Source organism: Wyeomyia smithii, chromosome 2 (assembly GCF_029784165.1).
Source record: "Wyeomyia smithii strain HCP4-BCI-WySm-NY-G18 chromosome 2, ASM2978416v1, whole genome shotgun sequence".
NCBI lineage: Eukaryota > Metazoa > Arthropoda > Insecta > Diptera > Culicidae > Wyeomyia > Wyeomyia smithii.
Window position 1 is genome coordinate 244878524 of NC_073695.1, and position 26288 is coordinate 244904811.

Below are 26288 nucleotides of genomic sequence, written 5' to 3' on the forward strand. Positions count from 1 at the left end.
TACAGAAAATGCTCAGCTCGTTGAGCTGAGTCGAGTGATATATGCCATTCGGCCCTTTGGAGCACTTTTATACTTTCGGTTTTGCAAGTGATCGCTATACCTTTCTAAGAGAAAGGCAAAAACGTCGTAGTGGCGGAGTTCGTTTGACATGTTCGATTAAGAATGTATTAAAAAAGCGAGCCTTGGTAGCGTCAGAGGAAGAAAAAGACGATTATCGCAGTGAAAAGAGGTTCTACTGTGACCATTTCGAAGCCTGGCCCAGATGCCAAAAAAATACTCCACATTCCATTTTGAAATCCGAGACGGCAATTTACGGTTTCTGGAAAACAGCCAAAAGTGTCCAAATACACTGAAGTCGCTGTTACGTGGGGGATATATACCGCCTAAAAAACCGCGTTAATTCCAGAATCCGCGTAAAAAACCGCGCAAGTTCCCGAATAGCCGCGTGAAAAGTGTACCACATAATTTGGGGTTTTTCTGAATCGTAATGATGTACAGAAGCCAAACATCGACCTAGGACAACATTTTAAATTCAAAGATGGCGACTTCAGGTTTCTGAAAAACAGCCAAAAATGGCCGGACTCCACCCAACATGGATATTTCCAGAATAAGAATTATGCACCGAGGCCCGAAGTTGACTCCGCTACCGTTTCAAAATCCAAGATGACGACTTCGGGTTTCCGCAAAACAGCGAAAATGACTGAATACCACCCAATATGAATATTTCCGGAATCGAATTAATGCCAGAACTTGACTTCACATGCCGTTTTGAAATTCAAGCTGACGACTTCCTGTTGCTGCAAAACGGCTTGAAATACCCGAATACCACTCAATATAGATATTTCCAGAATCAAGGGAATCTACAGAAAGCAAGGGGATAATACACAGCATTTCAAACAAGTTGTCTTTTGAGCTTGAGCGTATCCAATATCCGATTCATCATGCATTTGCAGACTATAAACAAATTACAAGGTTAATGTTGGAATGTACAGGGGATGGACAAAATTATCGAGTCAGGCAGAAGTTTGTAATTTTTTAATGGCCAGAACTTTACAAAAAATTAATCAATTTTAATCAAACAAGTTTTATTTTACTGAAAACCCGATCAGTCAAAAATATCAGGATTATAACAAATCTTGATATTTTGTTACAAACTGTTTTGTATCAACTTGTGTTCTAAATTTGGTTTCGTTGATAGTTAAAATATTAAAGTTCCTATCAAAATTACTTAGGGCCATCCACATACCACGTGGTCAGCTTTGGATGGGGGGGGGGGGGGGGGGTTGGCTAATGTCCACGGTCCATACATTTTTTTAGAATTTATATGGGCAGTTGTCCACGGAGGAAGAGGGGGGGTCAAAATCGTTAAAATCTGTTCACGTGGTATGTGGATGGCCCCTTACTGATTATTACAAATTATAACAAGTTTTGCTAGGTTTTTGGCAGAATTAAATAGAATGTACAATATTTTGTCAATTGAATAACAAATTTTGTTATGAATATGCTTTAAAAATACAGTTTTGAACATTCAAGTGTATGATAACAGAATTTGGTATGATTCTGTACTCTTGATCATTCTGGAATATCTAGAACAATACAGGTTTTGTTATTTCTATCAAGTTTAGATATATTTATGTTACTTGTTTGTAATAATCCTTTGATCGGGAAACTGTCCTTGTTCCCCAGTATTACTTAAAAACTTGACGTAACCGACCTACACCTGTTTCGGATTTCAGTAGTGTGTGTCAAAATGTATATTTTTGCAACGCGTGGAACTTTTTCTGACATTTTGTTTTTCTTAGGTTCAAAGCAAAGCAAAGCAAAGCCTTGGGATATTATATTCCGTATCAAAACTAGACCTTCTGCTTCTGTTTCTGTTTCTGTTTTCTGTTTCTGTATACACAAACACTAACAGTCTCTCCCGAGCTGAGACTCGAACATACGATGACTGGCTTGTTAGGCCAGCACCGTACCTCAAGACCAACTGGAAGATTTTTTTTTGGTTGATATGTTGCAAATAAACTAGAATTCATTCCGAGTTCATTGGTACCCAAAGGTTGAAAACTGACCAAGTATCCATTGGTCACGTCAAGTTCCCAAATAATACATACTAGGCAACTCGGATAGTTTTCTAGTAAAATGAAACCCGTTTCGCCAGAAGTGATTAATTTTTCGTGAAGTTCTGGCCATTCAAAAATTAACAAGATTTTGCTTGTCTCAATCATTCTGTCTACCCTCTGTATGTGGAATCAATAAAAATGTTTAAAATTATCTAAACTAAGGAAAAATGGGCGCAATGAAGTTCGCCAGGTCAGCTAAAAATAAATAAAAGCGAAGGAAAGATTGCCCTAAAGCTCAAAGTTTGAAAAATGAAATGTAGATTGAACCTGTTGAAAAGCTTCGGCAAATTTTGGTGGCCCCTAATAAGCACAAAAATGCGTGGAAAGGCCGCAGGGTTTTCCCCTTCTACGCTTGCTTACAGTTAAACATCATTCAAGTCACTGGACTTGAATTTTGCACCACAGACTTGGGTAGGAGCACCAAAATTCACAAGAACGTTTCAAAAGTCATAATCTCTCTTTTTTCAGTTTAAGCTCTTGGGCAAAAACTTTTAATTTAGTTATGTTTATTCTTCATTTTTTTTTTCGGCTCTATATGGAAAACCAAGTCTTCCGATACGCGTAACCGGTATTTGGTGTGAGTAGTAGTAGGGTGTCCCAAAATTGCATCAAGTCTGGGCTCACCCTCCAGATGATAGAAAATGGTGTAACGAACAAACTTTTGTTCGGCGGCAGCTCTAGAAAATGATGTTTTCAACTGGCCCCGATGACTTTTTTGTAAAAAATCGGTTTTTCTCATGTTAAATCCAAAAACATATCCAGTTATTCAATTTTCCATGAAACCTTAACCTTTTATATTTTATGCAGGTTTCTTAGGGTCCAAGAGAAATATTTTTTTGGATTGTTTATCGTCAATTTATTTTCCTAAAAAGGAGATTTTTCAAGTACATTTTGACATTCAATCAATAAAAGCGGGAATCAAGCCTAATGCTATCCCCAGCTGAATATCATCAAAAGATAGGAAATTTTATGGGGAAAAATTTTGCCGAAGACTGCATAGCTCTAAAATAACGTGATTTTAAGTTATATTTGATTTACTGTGGAATAAAAAGTTGCATTTTGTTGTTTTCCAATACTAATATCACAGACTAACAGACGAAACACTGGAACCTAGCTCCATCGCCGCAAAAAAAACGATCATTTCAAATCCCTAATCGAAAAACAGTCATCGCGCGATAACGCCGTTTGGGGCGCTGTCATGCAATCTTATACATATCTTATAGTTCCCAAATTGACACCTGAACGTACGCTGGCGCTGATGTCGAAAAACAAGTCGCAGCGCGAACACGGCAGCAGGTGGTGCTGTTTTTGGATTTAACATTAGAAAAATCGTTTTTTTTTTTTTCAAAAAAGTCTTCGAGGCCAGCTGAAAACAGCATTTTCTAGAGCAGCCGCTGAACAAAAGTTTGTTCGTAACACCATTTCCTTTCATCTGGAGGGTGAGCCCCCGGGATTCCAAACTTGATGCAATTTTGGGACACCCTAGCGCAGTAGTTGTCATAGTTATAAAACGATTTGAAGATTTTTCCTCATCAAAGTAGGCGTGTATTCGTATTGTAGTGTGTAGTTTTTAGTTGAAAACATTATTTGCGCAATTAGATCAGTTTTATACTTCATTGCATTTAAAATCATCTATTAGTAATAGCATAAAATGATAGAAGCTTAAATTTCTGAGACAGCAAAAAAATGAACTGTAAAATAATACTACTGTTGTATGCTGAAGTATTTCGAAATTATGGGATGCGCAATTTTGGTGTCGGGGTAACCCTGCGATAATCCAGTCATTACAGCGATTCTTTTTCTTGACCGTGCACTTTGAGTATTGTTATTCAACTATTCAAAGCCTATTATAAAGTTGGAAAAGAATTTTCAAATTGTTGTAATTGTGGTAATAATCACGACAACTGCTACGCACACTAAACAACGTGCATTTAGGAAGACTTGGTTTTCGATATTGAGTCGATGAAAGATTAAATAAACACAACTAAATGAAGTTACTTAACATAACTAAATGAAGTTTTTTTGGTCTCAAAATTATTATCTACAACTTTGCCGGAGACGTCACACCGATCAAACAAACCGTTTTGGCCCTAACAATATTTGTAATCATCATTACCTTTCTAAAATAGCATAGCTTCTCAGAAATGAGTCGTGTTTCAAAAAAAAATGTATCAGTAGCGCAAAATGGCATCTTTTACCTATAGAAACGTCTATGCAAAGTGTCAGCCAAATCAAAAATAGTCAATTAAATTGGTATCCCTAAAAAACCTTGTCTTCGTGGTCTACAATTAACGACCATCAAACTCCACTAATCGAACTTGTTGCATGCTCGTATGTTGCCAAAAAAAATCAGTAATTCGCTGACACAACTTCGGAATTTGGAATCGTTGGCCGAATTTCAAGTCAAAGCGGGCGAAGAGAGCGAGGGAACAGCTTCTGCTTTGTTACATTTAGAGGCAAAAATAACTTTTATCCAACATGCGGGGCAAAACTTTTGCTTTTTTTTTTTGAAGTCGAAATTCTCATACTACACACTAAGGCCGATTGTTTGTGCGCGTTTTTATCTCCACGTAATTTATTCTTTTTGTGGTCCCCGTGGTTCTGTGGTTAGCGATGTCGGTCGGCTATCTCTCCTACATGGTTGTGATATCAGGTTCGATTCCCGGTCGAGTCGAGGATCTTTACGAGCTGGAAATTTTCTCGACTCAGCACTGGGGCACGGTGTATCGTTGTACTTTATCCTACACATGCAAAATCTGCCAAAAACAATATAGATAACGAATTCTCTCAACTATGTAATCTAGTTGATCGATACCACTATTAGCCCCAAGGCTAAGCGTGCGATGTTGTTGTAATTTATTTTTTTAAAGTGTGTTTAGCGAGAAAATAAATAGTGAAATCTACTAAAATTGCTAGTGTTGGTGTTCCAAACAACAAAACTATAGGAATATGCAGTGTTTGGAGGATTCTGTGCGAGATAAGTGATATTGTTTTTTTTTATTTTTTTTCTGTTTGAGTTGATCTACTATATACTCAATCAATTGTTTTTTTTTTTACATGTAGGCGGCGCTGCCTTTTTTTTTCTTTGATCATCGACGTGTAGAGGTAGATTCATACAGATCTGTTGTATGTATTTTCGGTTGAGAGTAGAGGAAAAATAAACTTTTTTGCTACTAGAATGTTTGTAAACATACAGAGGATTCCTTGTTCATACGAATGTGTAACTTAACAAACTTTTTAGAGGCTCGGGTTTATGTTTCGGAAAACATTGTACTTTGTTCGCGTGGGTCTTATTTGACATTATTCGACTATCATTTTAGATGTAATGAAAATATATGATGTGGTAAAATCCTTGGCTGTCTGAAGATTAATTTGCTACTAATGACAATTATGTCAAATCGGTGGATAATAATAAGCGTATAACTAAACTATCTATGTAAACATTCACCCCCAAACCTCAAAACATAAAATATTAAAATTGCTATATAAATAATCTAAAAATTCAACTGATAAAATACAATTTAAACTAAAAAGTCGGTAAATCACAACATCCTTTTTAGCTCTAAAAAGTCATACCTATAACATAATCATTTATCGACCCGCAACATCTAACAGATGTTGAACAGTTGCAAGGACGTGGCCAGGGCGGTAACAGTTCTCTGGAGACCACCGACCTTTGTTTAGTAACATTTAATTAGATCCCAAATTCCATGTTCTGCTCAAGAACGAAGGTAATTTGTTTTCGTAAACAGAGTACTGTTGCTAGCACCAACTACGAAGTTGTGCAGCTGTTTATGCTATGCTATGCTATGCTAATCGAAATTCTCATACTACACAAATAATTGAAAAAAATCTGCTAATTGGTTTTGAAGGCAAGGGGCTTATGCAACTTTTTTTCTTTTAATAGTTTTGTTGCAAAAACCATCTCTTAATACTCGATAATAACATCCTTTATTATGGACCAAATGTTTTTCAATTCAGTATGACTTTTAGATGAAAAATTATATTCTGCTGAAAATTATGTTTTCTTTCAATTGAGACCTACATATTGCAAAAAATGTTTTGCCTTTCTCCTAGAAAGGTATAGCAATCACTGCAAAAACTAAAGGTATAAAAGAGCTCAAAAGGGCCGAATGTCGTATATCACACGACTCAGTTCGACGAGCTGAGCATTTTCTGTATGTGTGTGTATGTGTGTGTGTATGTGTGTGTATGTGTGTGTGTATGTATGTGTGTGTATGTGTGTGTGTGTAACGCTCTCCCAATCTCACTCGATTTTCTCAGAGATGGCTGAACCTATTTCAATAAAATTAATTGCAAATGAAAGGTCTAGTTTCTCCATAAGACCCTATTGAATTTTATTGTAATTGGATTTCTAGTTTAGAGGTTATGTATCAAAATGTAAAAATCACGAAACATCAATATCTCAGAAACTACACAACCGATTTGAACAAAATTAATTTCAAATGAACGGGCTACCTAAAAAACCCTTATCTTTTGAATTTTATGAACATTGAACTTGTGGTTCAAAAGTTATGGAAAGTAACGTGTTATGGAGACTGTTCAATCTCACCCATGTTTCTCAGAGATGGCTGGACTGATTTTCACAAAATTAGTGTCAAATGGAAGGTGTAGTTGCCCCATAAGACCCTATTGATTTGTTTTGCAATCGGACTATTACTTTGCCTGTTATGGTTAAAAAAGTGAAATCCAGCAATGAAAAGGAACATATTCCGAAGACTACTTGGACTCACTCACTTCGTCTGTAATGTATCGAAATGTGAAAATCACGAAACTTCATTATCTTAGAAACTACACAACCGATTTGAACAATATTGATATCAGATGAACAGGCTAGTTAAGGGTTAACAGATGAATTATGACTGAACACGTGGTTTCAAAGTTTGACTGCCCCATTCGTTCCCTTTTCATTTGATTATAATCGAACATAAGCAACCGTTATATATTAAATTGTTAAAACAACGAAAGTCTATTATCTAAAGTATTACACGACTTATTTGAACATAATTAGTGTCATACAAACGAGTCATCTCTCAAACTTAGAAATAACAAACTTCATAACAATTTTATATGTGGTTCAGAAGTTATGGAAAGAAAAGAAATTCAAAAAATATACAAAACTATACATGCTTTAATCAATATATTTGTCCTCAACATGATTTAAATGTGGTATCGTACTATTTGAACGTTCCCGGTATCGCTCGTGATTAAATTGTTCGAAATTAAGAGTCATTTCTTTTATTTCGCTATTTCTTAAGTGCTAACATTACGTCAAATTTCATATTTTATACTTCAATTACAGCATCAATATTTTAGACCCCAATGTTGACCCCAATGAATGTACCTTTATTGGATTTAAGCATTAGTAAAACTATTTTTACAAATAACAAGTTTGAATGAGAAAGGCTGAGTCTGACCGCTAAGTGGATTAATTTAGGTTTTTTAATTCAATTCAGTTTTAAACGAACCTGTTTTTATGTGTCGAATCATTGTTTTGGGTTTTATTTTTATTATTTAATTTATGATTTTCTTGACTTGTTTTGCATTGATTTTGGGAAACTGTTCACACGAATTAGTAAAGATTCCAGCAATAGTGTTCCAAAGTGACATTTATACTCATTTAGATGAAACGATTTTTGATACATGGAGAAGTTCAACGCCATCTTTGTTTAAAAAAATTCTATCAGAAAAAAATAGTAGGAGGGTGGTATCCAAGACACGACCGTATAGTTGACGTAGGACTACAATAGTTTTATATTTCCCTTTGAGGCTCTGTTTGATTTGAGCTCGTTTTACTTTTGACACGGTTCGATTTCTTCAAAAACGAGCGATTATGTCTAATCACATTTCTTAGTTTTCTTGATTATTTCAACCAATGTAAGCTCAACATCCTCCAAAAGAAGGGTATTTTGGCTCTTTATGTTGCCGAAGAGGATGACCGGAATCGGTAAAACGGTTCCTAGAATATGACCGCAACATGTGCCGGTAATATAATGATCATGATCTAAGCAGTACTAAACCTCTAATTACTCGGGTAGTAATATCAAGTATCTAGGTCGTCAGCCTTAATTCATAAAGCGACACCTCAAACGACTTGGAACTAAAACTAGTTCATTGGTGAAAAAATCTATGAAAAAAATCATGAAAAGAGAACCGTTCATTTTTGGCATGGTTCAATCTTGGCAACAGAAAAATTCTGCCGTGTCGTGTTTGTGTATTGTGATTATTTATTTGCAGCACTCTATTTTAGAAGAAAACATATTCTTTTTTTTTACAATATTTATTTGACACGGCACAATACGGAAAAATATTCTCTTTAATATTGATGAATACCATTCATTCTAACACAGTCAATTTTCTTCAATACGCGAAAAGGCACCAAAATACAGACCTAAATTGAGTACGATTTTGTAGGAATTAAACAAGATTTATTTGTCACTCTCCGATCACCAAGCGGCAAAGAGAATTTGTGAAAAAAATAACGTAAAAAATTACAGTTTTTAAACAAAAATGTTTTCACAGAAAATTTAAAATGGACATGAGAAAAACAGAAGGTAGAGTTCAAGGTAAACAACGCATTTTATCTGTACAATGAACCTAATTTATATACCCTGCTATCTGCTTCTACCGACACGAACAGAATTTTGTTATCCCTGGTGGCGCCGCGTATTTTGTGGCACCCGAATAATCGTATTGAGTTCTGATATTTGCTACTATACGAAACAAGAAGAAGAAGAAGACAAGACAAACACCAATTCGATTATGTTCCAGATCGCAAAACGATACCTACGCGTTAACCCAACACGCCCCACTGTGCGTCGACAGCGGCAATGTAGTCTTCACTTGGCTTGGCTGCACACAAATAAATATCGAGTTCTACTGCACTGATAGACGACGAGTGACCAGCGCTCTATTCATACGTTGCTCGGTGCAGTACTGTTGCCTGTGCCAGCATGTTCTCTTTCAAGACATCAGTTTTAATAACATTCTAACAGCAGAACGTAAAACTGTCTGATAGTGGAGGTGGTTACGAACTTTCCAAAAAGCTTCACCTTCAAGACATCAAAATAGTCTAGGCTCATGGAAGCGAACATTAGTTAACCTATTGGGACGGGGAGATTTTGTCAAAAATTTTTTGCCACTGCTATACAGGATATCACAACAGGCAGTTGGTGTCTACTCATTAAGTCTGTGCCAGGCGTGCTCGCATGTGATTGGTACATTGTTCGTGAAAACTAGACCTTGAAACTTTTATGAAATTTTCACTGTTTAACAATGAAATGATAATGATAACTGAAGAATCACAAAATTGCCCATCATTTTATCAATCCAACGACATATTGATTATTGTAATCCATCATGTGGTAACATCAGTATTACCGTTTGAAATCTTTCATTCCAACGTTACACCTTGGTTTTAGTTTTTGCAGAATGTATCTCGATATAGTGCGGTTAGACGTAGTCCTACGTCAAAAAATTGTTTATCAATCAAGCAACCATCGCAGTTCGAGTATTCGGAACTTAACCGATTCAGACCTTCCTACAAATTAAAACTCCACAGTATGTACCACTAGAAAAGAGTGCAGATTCGACCGCAATTTCGAATTCACCGCCGCACCCGATGCCGCCACCACCACCGCCGGCTGCACCGTGAGCTCATCCATGATTCCGTAATTGCCCCATCAATTCGATTATCGCACCACGGTTAACATTATTGTTGGATTTTTGTTTCGGAAACTTTGTGCGCATACACACACACGCACACATACACAGACGCACACACGCCGTCAGTGCCGGTATGCGACCGGAAAAAGGAAGCGCTGCCTTTCGCGGCTCGCTGGTTTTTCCCATAATTAATGAGAGTGATTTTGATAAACATTTTTATTTTCGTTTTGGTTTACGAACCCCGGCTTCCCAGCCCGCAGGCTCGCATTCCGTTGCTTGCGTGGTTTTCATTAATCATTTCGGTTGCCCTCGGAGTAGGTTGACATCCGTGGCGTTGTGATTTTGTAACAAGCAGAGCTGCCAAAGGACAACGGACAGCAGGATGAGGAGAGAGAGAAAAAAAAAAGCGCTTCATTATGAATTATAGAATATGCTGCAAACTGCAATCCAATCACAGCTGGCCAAGAAATAACCGGCCGGCGACGCAGGAACTGATGACACATGTAAAATTATCTAAACGGAAACAGTCATTTCAGGCAGGCGGCGATATTTGTGCGTGTGTGTTTGTGTGTAATGTCATTTAAAGAACGGAAATGAACGGTAAATAAATTTTAAAATAATCTGCATCCTCTCATTTTCGGCGCCGGGTTAAAATGTCCAGTGTTTGTACGGTTTTACAGCACCCATTTCGGGTCGTAATTAAAAGCCAACGCCGAATTGAAATCAGGTGTAAGTGGAAATCAGTTTGTCAAATAAAATCACACCTCCAGGGGGAAAAACACGGAGCGATGATTGTCGATCTAGTTAGCCTGCAGCTGAGGGCACAAGGAGTAAATAAAATATGAGTGGCATTTCAATGGTTGAGTACCAGCGAACAGCAAAAAAAACAGGTAATTGCAACGGAAAAAATCTCCTAACCACAATTGAATATTGTGGTTTTCTAGTTGAAAAATTGTTTGTGACCGGCGCAGAAAAATATTTAAAATTAAATCATTTATCCCATGTACTACTGGTGGCTCAGGTGAAAGAAGAATGAGGGTACAACAAAAAAAAACAGTGAAGAAGAGCAAGAATCGAGGCCAAGCAACATCAAGTTCAGCACACGCAGACAATGTGCACAGCGATGATGAAGTGGCTTTGTTGCATACGGGAGCCGTCGAGTGTTTCCCGCATTCTGAGTGCATTCCTTGGCAGCCCCACAACGCACAGTGGAGGCTCTTCAAACAACAGTTGGACAAAACTCAGAAGGTACTGTAAATTAGTTGAAAGTTAAAATAATTTTTTGAACGCTTCAAATATTTTTCTGTCGACATACATTTTATTATATTTTTATACCTACCTACTCTCGAAGAATTTTGATCCTAATCGAGCCCATGTAATCCTTGCGCATATTTTATACCAGATTTTATTCAGCTAGGCAATGGAAGAAGAACAGTAACAATACAATTTTTCTATTAAACTTTGACAAACGAAGTCGTAAGTGTATTCTTTTTTCATTACTTTTATTTTAGAGATTGGAATTTTTTGACAAACATTAATCATAAGACCACTAGTTTTGTCCGGCCTCACCGGCCACTGTGCCACACGGTCCAGCCGGGCTGCCAGGAGGAGCCGAACGTGTGGTAAAGTATGCTGAGTGCTTTGTTCTGTCGGGATGCTGAGAACACATGTGAGAGCAATCTGGCTGTGGATTGTTGACATTTCATTGTCTTTGAGGTAAGTTTCCATTTTATTAGATCAGTGTTTTTCTTAATCAACCAAACTAAAACAGAACCCACTGCTGTTGTGTTACACCGGGGTAAAATACACAAACGAAACGGTCCGAAACTCTGGACTCGAACCGGACAAGTTGGTTAGGTTGATACTGAAATAAAACCTCCGTTTTTTCGGTGGTCACAATCATTATTTTTCAAGAAAAGATTCACTTACAAACTATTAAAGCTGTCACTGGTTTACAATCGAGCTACGTCTATAATTTATTGAAATTAAAGCTTCGTCCGTTATCACACGATTGCGAAATTAGAGCGTCCCGAGAATTCACCACGGTCTCCACATATCTCCCCCGGAATTGTGTTCCCTGGCGTCCTCTTGCTTCGCCTGCTCATCCTCATCTTCACTAAACTCCTCCGCAGATTCAACCTTCCTCCGTTTCGGTTCCGGCGCTCGTTCCTCACGAGTCACCTTTGCCTCATGATGCAACCGTATTCTGTCTATCAATTTCAAATTCGGTCTGAAGGCCGAAATTCGACTACCCTCTTCCGGCGTCGGTGGCGTCGGAAAGGCATCCAGTAAGCTATCAGTCAACACAGCTGGTCGTGCTTTGATCAAAGGAGTTTTCTGATCACTTACTGTGCTGTCCTGATCCGAAACTGGTGACAATGGTGGACTAGGAGCGTACGGGGCTTTATCCTGCGTGATCGGTTTAAAATGCCGCGTAACGACAGCCGGAGTGACAGGGAATCTTGGGAAAAATGGCAATCCAGGCCCGCTCTGATGGGGCATTATAAAAGCCAATTCACCACTGGGAAGAAGCGACGGAATCAGCGACATCGCATCCATGGCCAATCGACCGTTGTTGTTGATTTCGTCCGATGACCTCCCAAAGAGACCGGCAAAGGGACTGGGGCCTCCCGCTGCTCCCGGTTGGGGAAACCGTTGAAAACGCAGATAGTTTTTCAGATGATTTGAGACGCGTTGCTTCATGCCGTTGTCTACTCCTGGAACGTTATTAAGATATTTATCTATTTCCTCGATGCACTCGTTGAAGCCGGTCTTGAACTTGTCCACCACACCCGGATCGACGGCCATCGCAATGGTCAGCTTGCGCCGCTCAATGTCCTGCAGGTGTTTTACCGTCAAGTCCAGGATGTCAGCTTTTTCCAATTTCGAGTGACGAATGGGCTGGAAAATCGAAAGGGAAACGATTTATTATAACAACAAAGTTGTTAGGTTTGGTTTGATATTCTTACGTCTTTCTTCATTGCATCCAGCAGCAGTGCTTTCAGATCGTTCAGGTAATTGTTGATTCGGGCTCTTCTCTTTTTCTCCATGATCGGTTTGTTTGTCTGCAAATAAAAAATAATTTCATGTCAATATTTGCCACGAAAGGTTTAAAAGCTTTAAAAAACTCTAGATAACTATAACTCTGGAAATTTAAATCTGAGTTTCAGGGATTATCACATTTCAGAGTTTGCAGATTTTTAAATATAGAGGTCGAAGGATTTACTTATTTTAAAATACTAAAGTTTTTCCGATCTAAGGACTTCAAGATTCTCGGATTATGAGCTTAAAGTTTTTTAATTTTTTTGGAAATTTAGGATAACAAAATTGAATGATTTCAGAACTTTCAAAATTAGGACCTTCAGAATTTTAGGAATTAAAAGTTTCAGAAATCCAGGATTTTTAAATATCGCTATTTGAAAATTTAGATGGGATTTGGGGTTATAGAATTGAAGGATTTTAAGATTTTTTGGATTCTAAATTTTAAACTTCTTTCTCGAACCTACGAACCAGCTGAGACTGTACAGAGATTTTCAAGAACGTTTGTTCATTGTATTCAGAAAACTGTGACTGCATTGACTCTATTAATATTATCTGTATTTTTTACAAAAATCTGTAGTCTGTACAATACAAAGTATGTCCCGCAAAAAAACGAGAAAATCTGTATGTTTCCAGATAATCAGTGGTTGCTGCATTACAGGCTTTAAGACTTTGTGTTCTTTGTATTGAAGGCTTTTTGGGGAAAATCAGGTCCGTGCACGCACTATGGTGGCATCAACTCGTGTGGCTCGCCAGATGAGGGTGGGGCTAGAGCGACCGAAAAGAGACTCCATCAACGCCAGAAACGTAGTCACTGCTAACGATCTCTTGCGAAGGCGGAGGCTAGCTTCTCCATACACGACACGAGAAGTTTCTATGAGGTGGTAAACGGAATCAGGAATCGGACAGTATCAATCCCTGCCCTATGCAACAACTAGGAATGAAACCTGACAACCGATGAGACACTAATAGCCATACGATGGAAACAACATTTTGAGGTGTTGCTTAACGGCTAAGTGGATTGAGCCGTCGACAGAAACAGGAAATTGAGGAGGATGGACAAGCCGTGGATCCGCCAAGTTTTGGCGGAGTTAGGGAGACTTATGAAGAGTTAAAAACCCACAAATTGGCCTTTCAGTTGAACTTTTCAAAGCCGGGAGTGAGCAGCTGTTGCGTGCAATCCTTAGATATTGTTTTTGGCACGTTTTGCATGTGTAGGATAAGGACAACGATACACCGTGCCCCAGTGCTGAATCTCGGAAATTTCCTGCTCGAAAAGATCCTCGACTCGATCAGGAATCGAACCCGATATCACAACCGTGGGGGAGAGCTAGCCGACCGACATAACATTCCTAAATTCTACTCACAAGATTCTCTTCCGTGTTCTGTTCCAAAGCGGCATACGACTCAGTTAAGCGCAACGAATTATGGTAGATTATCATGCTTGAAATTGGTTTCCCAACAAAACTGATCCGTACCACCCTTGACGATTTTCCATCTTGCGTCTGGATAGCGGCTGTAATTTCGGACCCGTTCGTGATGTTAGACCCCGAGCCTGTTGTTCAACATTGCCTTGGAGGGTACAGTGCGAAAAGCTGGCGTGCAAAGAAGTGGTAAGTACTTTTATCCTAAAGTCTCATATGCTTCTTGGCTTCACTGATGATATTGATATCGTCGGTATTAACCGCAGAGTAGTGGAAGAGGCATAAGTGCCTTTCAAGAGAGAAGAATTGGACTCATATTAGCCTTCAGGGTTCCGTCACATTTGGTGGCATATTTAGAACCCGGAAAGAAGCCGGTCTTCTACCGTCTTCTAGCAGTCTCTGAAAGTTTTGTCAGACCGTTTCAAAAACGATAAACGATTCTTAAGATTATGAAAATTTAATACTTTTGCATTGCATGACGGTCATATTTAAAATTCTTAGAATTCTGAGATTCGAGAGATAGAAAATTTTTAAGATTATTTTTTTTGAGATTCTCTTCTATTACTTTGGATTTCGGAGATTAACGTTTTGATTTTGCAGATATTTGAACTCCAAGATTGAATTTGCAGATTTTGGGATTTCAGAATTCTAATGTTTTAAAATATTAGAGTTAACAAATTCAAACATTTGGAAATGGTGAAGAATTAAGATTCCTGGAATTTAGGATTCGAGAATTTTGGGATGTCAATATTTTGGAATTTTCAAGGATTAGGATTTAAGAATGTTGCGAAGCCTTTGTTCAGAGAGTTTGAAGATTTTAAGATTTTAGATGCTCAGATTTTAGATCTTAAAATTTTAAGGATTGGAAATATGAGTTTGAATATTTACGATTTTATAATTAGGCCTAAGAATTTCAGATTCTCAAGAATGGGGGATTAAAAAATTCTAGGAATTCAAATTTCTTAATGCCGCTTATTCACTTCGACAAAAACTATGAGGAAAACCACTTCTGACTTATGAGGAAACCTTCATTAGGATTTGAAAATTTGAGACTTCGGGATCGTATAATTCGAAAGATAATTTAAGGGCTCAGGGTTTTCAGGATTTTTAAATTTGGGCGTTCAAGGATTGGATTTTCATATTTTAAGTATTTTAGGAAGTTGGCATGTTAGAAATTTAGGATTTGATTGTTTTAGAATTGCAGGACTTTAATTATCGTTGGATTGTAGAGTTTTGACACCTCAGGATTTGAGAATTTTACGATTTTGGAATTTTAAGTTACAAGTTTGAATATTTCACTATTTCAAAATTTCATGATTTAGGAATTCAGATTCGCAGGGTTTGGAAATGATATGACTCTAGGAATTCAAAACTCTCAGCGTCACTTTTTCACCTCGAAAAAAAAAATAGGAAAAACTACTTCTGAATTATGAGAGATTTCAGAAACGTAGGGCTTAAGGATTTTATGGTTCATAGATTTGGGTGTATTTGGGTTGACCTCCCAGCCCAGACTTTCTGAGCGTCTATTTCCCAGATTATGCGCGGCTCATAACAGCGTTTGACGCGGAACGGGCGGCTGAATAAAGAAACGTGCTGTCTTGAACGCTATACCCAAGATGGCAGCCCCATCACGAGACTCGGCAGCGTGGCCCTAGTAAGACAACCTACCTAAAAAAATACACTACGAACAATCAGAACATTTGGCATGGACCTAGGCTGCTGAAAAAGTAAGGATTGTATTTTAGACCTCAAGGATTTTTGAATGCTGGGATTTTGGAAAATTAACTTCAAGGATTATTAGAGTTTTGATGCATCAAGATTTTGGGATTTTATTTTTTTTTAGTTTGGGCATTTAGGATTGAAAGATTTTGGTATTAAAGGATTTTATGATTCAATGGTTTTATAATAAAATTTAATGATTTTCATTTTTTGGCATTGTAAGTTTAAGTATTCTACACTCCCCCCACAATTATGGAACTCCCACAATTACGGATCACTTTTGTGTCTGAAGTTGTTCAACTCAGTTAAAATAACGGTTCAAAGGCATGTAACATTTTTGCAGTAAAATATGCCATATTTGCTAGCTTTGAACACGGAAAACATCGTTCTTATTCCTAGATTGATGTGTTTTTTATAAGCGTAAAATATTGTCTTCCAGAATCTATCAAAATGTTTGCCGTTTTTCTCAATCAGCGTAAGAAGCACGCTCATCATACATAAGGTTCATATGTGATATAATCGCTAATTCTCATGCAAAAAATAACTCATACACAAAGATCAAGGTAAGTTCTTCACGATTCATCAAAATGTTGATGGTTGATAACGATTTTTCTGTAAAAACTAGTTATTTTCTAAGTGTTCCATAATAGGGACCGAGACAAGATAGTTCTCTATAAATATGGAACACTCCGATTCAAATGTGATTTTCACCACTTAAAACACCCTCTCAACTTCTTATAAGCTCCAAACGGAAGCTAAACAGTGCTGAGCCTTTGAAAAATATTTTTCCCAAGGCACGAGGGACAGGAAAGCTACGTAAAGCGCGAAACTGTTATGATGTACCGTATACAATGGTTCATTTCTACCTTCGGGAGCGACAGACCTGAACTCTCGATATAATTGCAACCTCAAAAGCCACAAAAAATTTGACCAGGCCATGCGGGATCTTTAGTACGATTTGAAATATGTTATTTCTTCAAATTACATAATTTGAATAAAGTTTATTGAATGAATTCGTTGCCAAAAGCTGTTTTTAATATGCTGATCCATAATATGATGCGAATTGTCTCATAATTAGAACCGCTCTCAAAAGTGATCCATAATTGTGTATTTGGTGAGTTATGAAATAAATATATTTGCTGAGAAATATTCACAAAACATTCAAAAATATACTCAATGAAGTGGAGGATTACATATTTTTGTGACTGAAAACATTTATAGATTACTTATAAACAATAAAATTGGTCAGAAATGATATTTTGAATTCATACATCTTCTTAAGTGATCCATAATCGTGGGGGGACTGTACAGCATTTCAGAATATTTGGAAGTTATGATCTTCCAATTTCATGAATTCAGAATGAAAACGTTTCATGATTTGAAATTTTTTGGGTTTTGACAGTTAAGGGACCACCGCTAATTTCTGCTAATAAATCCCAGTGTACAGTGGTTTGAAACGTGATCGTTGATATGATGTATTTTTCAAGTATGAAAAAATGTCTTGAACATAACAGGCCTCTTAAATCAAATCAGAAAAATTTATTTGGTATTTTTTGGTTTTCAGAAATTTTAAAAATGTCTGTGTATAAAACTACCTGCATGTGGTCGATTTGCAAGAGGTGTCTTCAGCAAAGTGTTTTTACATAAGATTGTCTACAACTTTGCTGAAGATTTTAGTTTGATACGGTGAGTAATTGAGAAAACAAAATTTTCATCTCACTTTAAGGTGAATTAATTAAAAATTTATTTGCATCGAGAGATCGAAGCCCCTTAAGATCTACAAAAACTTTGTCGAATACACTATAGGATTTAAATGGCATTTTTATACTCTAAAGGCTGACGATCGCATTTTTCGCGTTTTAAACCACTGTGCAGTGAGTGCAACTGTTTGTAAATTGCCATCTATTGAAGAGTACTAGAAATTATTGATAGTGAATCACATCTGCACTAGATGTCGTTGCTAGATGGAACTTGATACACTAGATGGAACTTGATAGCACAAAGCCAGAAGTTTTAAGGCCTCAGAAATCCTTAACTTATCGGAAGTCGATTACTAGTGACTCCGCTTAGCTCAATGCATCTCAAATTTCTATGCAGATTTGTATGGAAAATTTTACGTCTTGCAATCTTGGTCCACCCTAATGAGTATTGTGCGCGTCCGCTTTCGACTACAGGGCTCCAGAGCTAATTTTTTTTCAGGTATCCCAATCAGTGATGGAAATGAGATGAATGTGACTAACTCGTCGCTTTATCTTCATCACAAGTTATGATCTGTCAGATTTCCAATAAACTTGAATCCTCTCAATCCGTAATGAAATACTGGCTTGATGCATTGGTTTCTGGGAGAATGATTAGACTACATCAGCTCTGAGAAGCGAGTTGCTGTTGTGTTTTTCTCTCCATACGCACGTCATTAGGGAAAGAAAGGTTAGCAACAGGAGAATATGCAGCAGAGGTGTGGTGGGGTGAGAGGGAAAGTGTGGAGGGGGTAAGTGTAAGAGAGAATAGACTGTCACTTACTCATTTTTTTTGATGAAAGAATCACAATCATCAGCCAAACGAATACAAATAAATCGGGTCTGTGAGTTTGATGCACAACGTCCGAATAACTTCATATGCTGAGTTGTGCAACAAGAAATATTTGTGAGAAGGCCGGCGAAGAGAGTTTACTAACACCGATACTTATCTACTCGCATACTGACGGCGATGTCAACGCATCTCAGGCTTGGTTTATATGTAAAGCACGTATCTACAGGATTCCAGACAATACAAGCGGTCTCAAGAATTGGTCTCACCAGGCACAATACAAAGACTTCAAGCAGTATGGATAATTGAAGCCTTTGGCAACTTTCGAAATGAAACAAAATTGTCGAATGGCCTTGGCAATTATCGAGGGGTAGTGATTGTTGAATGATAGTATTGGATCCAGGCCGACTCCCGAGTCATTTATTTTTCAACCCTTTCGGAGTAAAGTCCCGTTAATGCAATAATCAAATAATATCGTTTTTTTAGCGATGGAACGTCATGACGAAGCATTTCAGTACGCTCACGATTAGTTTGTTGCGAGAGCACCAGTCCGTGAATAGTTTCAGCTGGTTTTGCAAACAGTGACAGTCTGCAATTGAACGAACCACAAAATATATTTTCAAGTCATCGGCGTAGATGAATTTGCCGACCAGACGCAACCCGAAGCAATGTCGTTGAAAAATAGCGTAAACAACAACGGACCTAAGTTGCTGCCTTGGGGCACTCCGGTTGAATTGCTGAAGCTCGAGGAACGTCTGATGCAGCCGACTCTGTTTCGAGTTCAGAGGTAGGAGTTTCATCGAACATCGATGCAAAAATTTAGCGAAGAGCTTGCAAGATTTGACAGAAGATCTTGCTTCAACGTCATCCAAGACCACTTTGCAAAGCACCATAGAATTTTTTCGTTTACTGTTAACAAATTTCCAGAAACTTTTCTGGTTACGTTCGAGGTTAATCTGCATTTTCTTAATAAGCCTTGTATAGAGCCGAGTTCAGCTTTCGATACGCATTGCTGGTGCGTTGGAAACTACTTTTGCTGTAAGAGGATCGTAGCACTTCTTTCGCGTCTAAGATCACCTAGCAAAGGAGTGCCCCAGGCAAGTGAAAAAGGCTGTCTCTTCAATGAAACGGTCATTTGCAACTATTGCTGAACAATCGAACAGAAACTGGCAGTCATATCACTGACATTCTGGCAAGCATTTAGGCAATCCCTGTCAACATTAGAGAGGTAATAATGTAATTCGCCGTAATCAATCTTACCAAAATTCAGAATGGGCTCATTGCAAAATAGATTCCGTACGTTAACCCGGCTCGTTTGTTGAACAGTAGCAGACATTTCCGAAGGTGGATGAGATGGGTCAATGGGCAGCACTGGAGCAGCAGCAATGTCAACAGTTGTTCTGCAGTTAGAAGAGCAAAACAAGATCAATTGATCTGAGTCATATGCAGATATTCTGGTCAACAAACGGGACGTGGTCACATAGCTCATTAACGGATGTCACATGTTCGTCCATCAACTGGGGATCAACTGTTTTCTTAACTGTTTTCCGGGAAAATTGGTTGAAATAAATGTTTTATTTGTGTGAGACCCCCTTTCATTTGAAGTAGAGAGGGGTGTAAAATCATCATAGAAACATTTCTTGTACTTTAAAGTCCCTACATTCCAGATTTCGTTTCATTTGCCTGATTGGTACTGAAGTTTAATAAAAACGAAGGTTGGAAGGGTGTTTAGTTCACTTTGCTCGATTGGTCCTCGAGGAAGTTCCAGTGTAGGGAGAGGTGTCGTACCACCATAGAAATATTTCATGCTCCCAAAAACCTATCCATGAAAAATTTGGTTGCATTCGCTTGATTAGTTCTTGTTCTGTGTTTCGTTAGTTCTTGTTATTTAGTTAGTAGTTCTTGTTAGTTCTGTGTTCCGTTTGTATGGCAGTTCTTCCAGAGGAGTGAAGGGTCTCAAGCCCCGAAATCCTTACATACAAATTTTCACGCCAATCCGCTTATCCATTCTTGAATGAAATCGTAATTGGCGGGCTCGAACTTATTTTTATTATATAGATTATTGAATTTTAAGGTTGAAAGGTAATTAATGAATGAATATTGAGTAACAAGATGATAGTATTATATTGGATAATATAACTGCAGCATCATGCGAAAGAATAATAAATTATAAATAGAAGAATTATAAATAGAAGATTCCACGAATACAGTGTTTTCGATTATGAAATTATTAAATTGAATGATTATAAGATTGATCGCTTATAAAACCTTATAAACTTCAGGATTTGAAAATTTTATGCTAGTTTTGCATTTCATGATGGTAGAATTTTGATGTATTAAGATTCCGAGATTCAAGAGATAGAAAAATTGTTCGCTATATTTTTAAATTCCTGCACTCAGGGTTTCAAGGGTTCTAGAATATCATAACTCTTGATTTTGAGAATTGTCACGGTTTTTTTGGTTAGGGTTTTAGGGTTTAGAAATTTAAAAAATTTTAGAATTTTACGATATTTAGTTTTTTACAACATCTTGGCACTATTGGACAAAAATCAGAGCATGGAAAAAAGCCCGGTTCCGGACGACTAACGACCCTGAGCGACAAGAAGCGCCAAAGGATGCTGAAGAGGAAGACCGAGGGAAAAGTTGCTACATCGCTGCGTGCGCTTGGCCTGGAGGCTGGTGCATGCAGCAAAACAGTGAAAAAGTACCTGGCAAACCTGGACGTACATGTTAGGAAGCGGCAGTCTTGTTTACTGGCTTCGGAGCTGCAGGCAATGACGCAGTGGCAGCGGCTGATAAATATGGCCAATTCAATTTTCCCAACGAATCGCAACGAGGCAGTGGTGATGGACGACGAGACCTATCTTACCCTGGATGGCAATGACTGGCAGGGCACTTCGTATTTTACTTCCACCACGAAGGACATGAGCTTCGAGGTAAAATTCATTTCACACACCAAGTTCCCCAAGAAGGTGCTGCTGTGGCTGACAACCAGTGAAAAGGGAATGTCAAAGCTGCTCTTTTATCACTCTGGGCTGCCCGTGAACAGGGAAATTTCTAGCACGAATGGCCTGCCAAAAGTTGCGTCGTTCATCAAGAAATACCATAAGTACGAAGACAGCTGCGTCCCATCGATCGATTTCTGGGCAAACCTTAAGCGTAACAACAACAATTTTGTCGCGAAAACAGATGAGGAATGATTGATTAAAACGAAGAAAGAGCTTAGAAACATGCTTACACGCATGTTTTCGTCCGCCATGACGAATGTTCCGGTTAACTGCCGGAAGGCCGCTCACAAGGGCGTAGAGTTTTTTAAGTTTCACGTAATTTAAATTCCTCAATAACGTTTGTGGTAAAAAAAAATGGACAAAAATTACCGATTTTTCATGGGTTTACCTTTAATCGCACTGTTAAAACTACTCATGCATCATCATAGTAACCCATGAGTTATCAAAAAAAAATTGACAGCTCTATCAGTCAAACTCTAACTGTGATGGCGAAAAAAATGAAGCTACTTTGTTCAGAAGTGTGCGCGTTCAAAGAACGGTACCCCACTGCGTCAAAAACGGGCATCGTGCGGCACTTTGTGGACGCTGGGTATGCCCGTTCCGGCATCTACAACATCTTGACACTATTGGACAACGATCAGAAAGAAAGCCGGTTTAGGACGGCCAACGACCCTGAGCGACAAGAACCTTCAAAGGATGAAGAGGAAGACCGAGGGAAAAGTGGCTACATCGCTGCGTGCACTTGGCCGTGAGGTTGGTGCATGCAGCAAAACAGTGAAAAAGTATCTGGAGAACATGAACATATATGTCAGGAAGCGGCAGTCCCATCCACTGGTCTCAGAGCTGCAGGTAATGACGCAGCGACAGCGGTTGAATAAGATGGCCAAGTCGATTTTCCCGGCGAATCGCGACGTGGCAGTGGTGATGAACGGCGAGAGCTATCTCACCCTGGATGGCAACGACTGGCAGGTAACTTCGTATTTCACCTTTCCCAAGAAGGAAAAATTTATTTCACACACCAAGTTCCCCAAAAAGTGGCTGACAACCAGCGAAAAGGGGATGTCAAAGCCGCTCTTCTTTCGCTCCGGGCTGGCCGTGAACGGGGAAGTATAGTACAAAAAATAGTACGAAGTGCCTGCCAGAAGTTGCGTCGTTCATTAAGAAATACCATAAGGGCGAAGACACGGTGTTCTGGCCAGATTTGATTTTGGCCCACTACTCGAAGCGATCGTTGGAGGAGACGGAGCGGCTGAATACCGATGTGGTATCGAAGTCGGCGAATCCGGCCAACGTCCGCTCAAAGAATTCAAAGATTTCAGTAAAGTACGATTTTATAGTTTAAGCATTTCATAATTTTTAAATTTGGGTATTTTAACATTGTAGGATTATTCAATTACAGTATATCATGATTTGAGGAAGTTGGAATTTAAAAAGTCTAGAATATTGGGATTTTAGTGTTTCAAAATTTCATAAATTTGGGTATTTTGAAATAGCAGAATTAAATCACATCGGGTTTCAGTATTTCTGAATTTAATTATTTTAAAATTCAAAATACTCACATTTGGACTTTAGAGGATCAAGATACGTACAGGATGGACTCGATTATCCGGAACATCAAAAAAATTTCATTCCAGATAATCGAGTTTTCCGGTTAATCGAATCACACAAAAATTACTGAAATTTTGCTATTAATGAACATAAAATAAATATTTCTTTTCTTTATTTTACTTGTATGATGCAGTGGCGTAACCAGAAGTTATTTCTGAGGCGAAAAGGGGTAAAATCTTGAGAAGCAAAAAAAAAGTTGGACATTGATTATTTTCACTTAATTCAAGCATGTCCCAAACATGCCGGAAGTGACTTAAATGGTAGCAAATATGCCAGAAGGGATGGTAAAGGCAAAATTTCGGAATAAAAATTGAAAACGGTCACCGAAAAAATAAAATTCCGGATAATCGAGTCTAAAATTCCGGATAATCGAGTCTCCGGATAATCGAGTCCGACCTGTATTAGGATTGGAGACAGGACTTTGGGCTTTGAAGAATTTTTGATTCAATGGTTTTATAGTAAAATTTATAGATTTTTATTTTTAGACATACCGTAGTATTTTAAAATTTTAGAATTTTTGAATGCTCTGATTTCATTAATTCAGAATGTACAAATTTTGTGATTTGTCAGGATCTTAGGATTTTAGGATTTTAGAATATTTAACTTTTGTGATTTTTGAATTTCTGGATTTCATGATTTCAGAATGGATTCGGAATGGAATGGATTTTAAGAATTTTGGGTTTTAGGATTTGATGATGTGGCTATATAAAAATTTTTGTGTGTTGGGGTTTTCGTTATGTTATAAATTATGGATTTAAGAATCTGAGAATTTAAGGATTTCCTGATTTTAACATTCTCTGTTTTTAGGATTCAACTTCTGATCGAAAATTTGTGTTTTTGCTTTGATAAAAAATAAATCACTATTTTTTACACGTTATCACTGATATTATATTATTGTCTTATTTTGTGTTACAGAGAAATTACGATTTTCATTTGAAGACCTTCTGTATCACACGAAATTAAACTGCACATTTTCTGCGCAACAGTACACAATAGCTTTGAGTCCATTCAGGTTCTTGCTCCAATGCGTGAAAACCATATCTTACACACTATCTCAAATTTCAAACCAGTAAACACAACATACAGATCAGCTTTCATCACTACACTGTAAAACGTTTAGTGACCGATGCCTATTCTGACCTCCTCTTGGCCTTTTCCAGCTCACGAATTTCTAAAACAGCAAAACTTTTCTCCCAAAGCATTTGTTTCAATCCATTCTTCACAATCATTGCTTGTTATGTTTCAAAGCACAACACACCTTTCTAATTTCCGCTTTAATTCTTCGAAGATAACTTTCTGCGTCATGCTCTCCACCTCCATGATGATCATCATTTCCAGGATTAGCCATGATTATCCTTCATCCAATAGTACTTTCCACTACACTGAGTATAAAACCACTTTTACCGCCCACGAGGATTCTCTTCCGGTGATCACGCCGGATGGTGATCAACTAACGATCTATCACCAACAACTTCCGAACTGCGAATGCATGCGCTTCAAATGCTAAACTGCCGGTGTGAAGCAATTCGATCAAAACTTCCACCACTCTGCCTTTCCTCACCCGCTTCCTCATCTCGCTCGACGAGTCTATCCGTACAGAACCGTAGAACCTTTCCCACGGTTCCCGTTCTAACTACAGGTCCCATATAGGCATACCTCTACTCAGCCCGACGCTCTCGTATAATAAATTTGACTTTCATCTCTCACTCGATCGTATTTTCCCACGCCATCGACCAGAACGGAACAAAACGCAACCATCGAAGGAACAGCAGCAGCAGCAGCAACAACAGCAGTAAAACGACGCACCATCGCACACAGACACATGGGGGAAAAGAAGAAAAGAAAAAGCCGAAAACGAAAACAGACGCAGCTGACTGACCGGCCAACTCGGATGGCTAAAAACGTTTGCGACGACGGGTGACGACGACGACGACGGTGCCACATTCTGACACAGGATGTAAACAATCATATCGCAACCAAAAGAGGGGTGAGTTAACGCACGACAAAAGGGGGAATCCGCATTATGCTGTACTACTGAGTAAAACTTCTAGCAGGTTTAGGTAGGATGATCTTCGATGGTGACGAAATTTCTTTACTGGATATATTTTGCTCTGAATCCAATGATGTTCATTGTAGCAGCATTCGATATGTGATATTATTTTGACTGGATATAAGAAATACACTGAGGTCGCTTACAACGCGGTTTTTTGAGCGGCTATTTTTACGCGGATTCCGGAATTTATCCGGTTTTTTTTTGTTACGCGGATTCCGAAGTTTACGCGGTTTCGTTTTACACGGCACGTATCCCCGCCCCCGCGTAAAAAGCGACTTTAGTGTATTTAATCAGAACGCCTGGGAATTTCATGATTTTTTTCCGGCTAACCTTATGCATGATGTGTTACACTTATGAGTTTAGCTTGGAATAGGTATAGGACTAACGACAATGGATCTCAATATTTTTTAATCTTAAAATTTACGACAATGATTAGTGATTTCCTACTTTCGATAGATTCAGCATTAATGAGAAAGCATAAAATGTAAAATCGAATCATCAAAGCCAAAGGAAATACAGACTTCGTTCGATTTTGGCGCATATTTTACAATCAATCAACGTGCTATCATTTCACAGCAGCTTATCTAATAAATTCACTCAAACTACAAGGTTAGGAAACATTACATTCCCCTAAGCACGAGCAGTTTCCCCCTGAGTATGGGAATTTAGGTCCACCGGCTATCGTCGATCCGCGAAGCAAGCGCCCTTCTCAGTCCTCACAGAACGAAGCACGCAATAAGAGCCACAATCCCATGCTCGCCAGTATCAGCAGAAGGCCTCCGAGTGTGGGAATTTCGCTTTCTTCCCCTTCGTTTAGCTTCCCGTTTCCCTTTTGTTCCGGACCATTTTCTGCACCCGCACCCCTGCTCGTGGCCGTTGTTTTGTTTTGCTCCCGTTTTCTGCGTCGCATAGAAACGGGTGCCTGGTACCTGTGCCACTGCGCCTACTTTGTGAAGAATTACCTCGCCTAAGTACGTCGTGCGTAACCATTTTCTGCGCAGGTAATTGCGGAAAATGTTTATAGTAAAACTACGCCAAACAAATGGAACATACAGGGTATTTGTTACTATTTTCATTTTAGCTCGCTCATTCTATGTTTAAACGA

General features: G+C 38.4%; 1 protein-coding gene and 1 long non-coding RNA gene across 3 annotated transcripts; one reads left to right on the top strand and one right to left on the bottom strand.

The window, feature by feature from the left end:
- Positions 1–10510: 10510 nt before the first annotated feature.
- LOC129725128 (uncharacterized) lies at positions 10511–11584 on the top strand. Its single transcript, XR_008728020.1, has 3 exons — positions 10511–10696; positions 10828–11054; positions 11318–11584. It is a non-coding gene; the product is annotated as an uncharacterized LOC129725128 (long non-coding RNA).
- Positions 11385–25016, bottom strand: LOC129725127 (protein deadpan-like). Of its 2 annotated transcripts, XM_055680596.1 has the most exons (4): positions 24389–25016; positions 19775–19914; positions 12776–12871; positions 11385–12707 (listed from the first exon to the last, which is right to left on the bottom strand). In XM_055680596.1, the coding sequence occupies exons 3-4, from the start codon at positions 12854–12856 to the stop codon at positions 11844–11846; spliced, it is 945 nt and encodes a 314-aa protein (XP_055536571.1). In that variant the 5' UTR covers positions 12857–12871; positions 19775–19914; positions 24389–25016; the 3' UTR covers positions 11385–11843. The 2 variants fall into 2 exon arrangements, with proteins under 2 accessions (XP_055536571.1, XP_055536570.1); XM_055680595.1 differs by lacking the exon at positions 19775–19914 and having other exon boundaries at positions 11390–12707; positions 24389–25012.
- Between the last annotated feature and the right edge of the window lie 1272 nt (positions 25017–26288).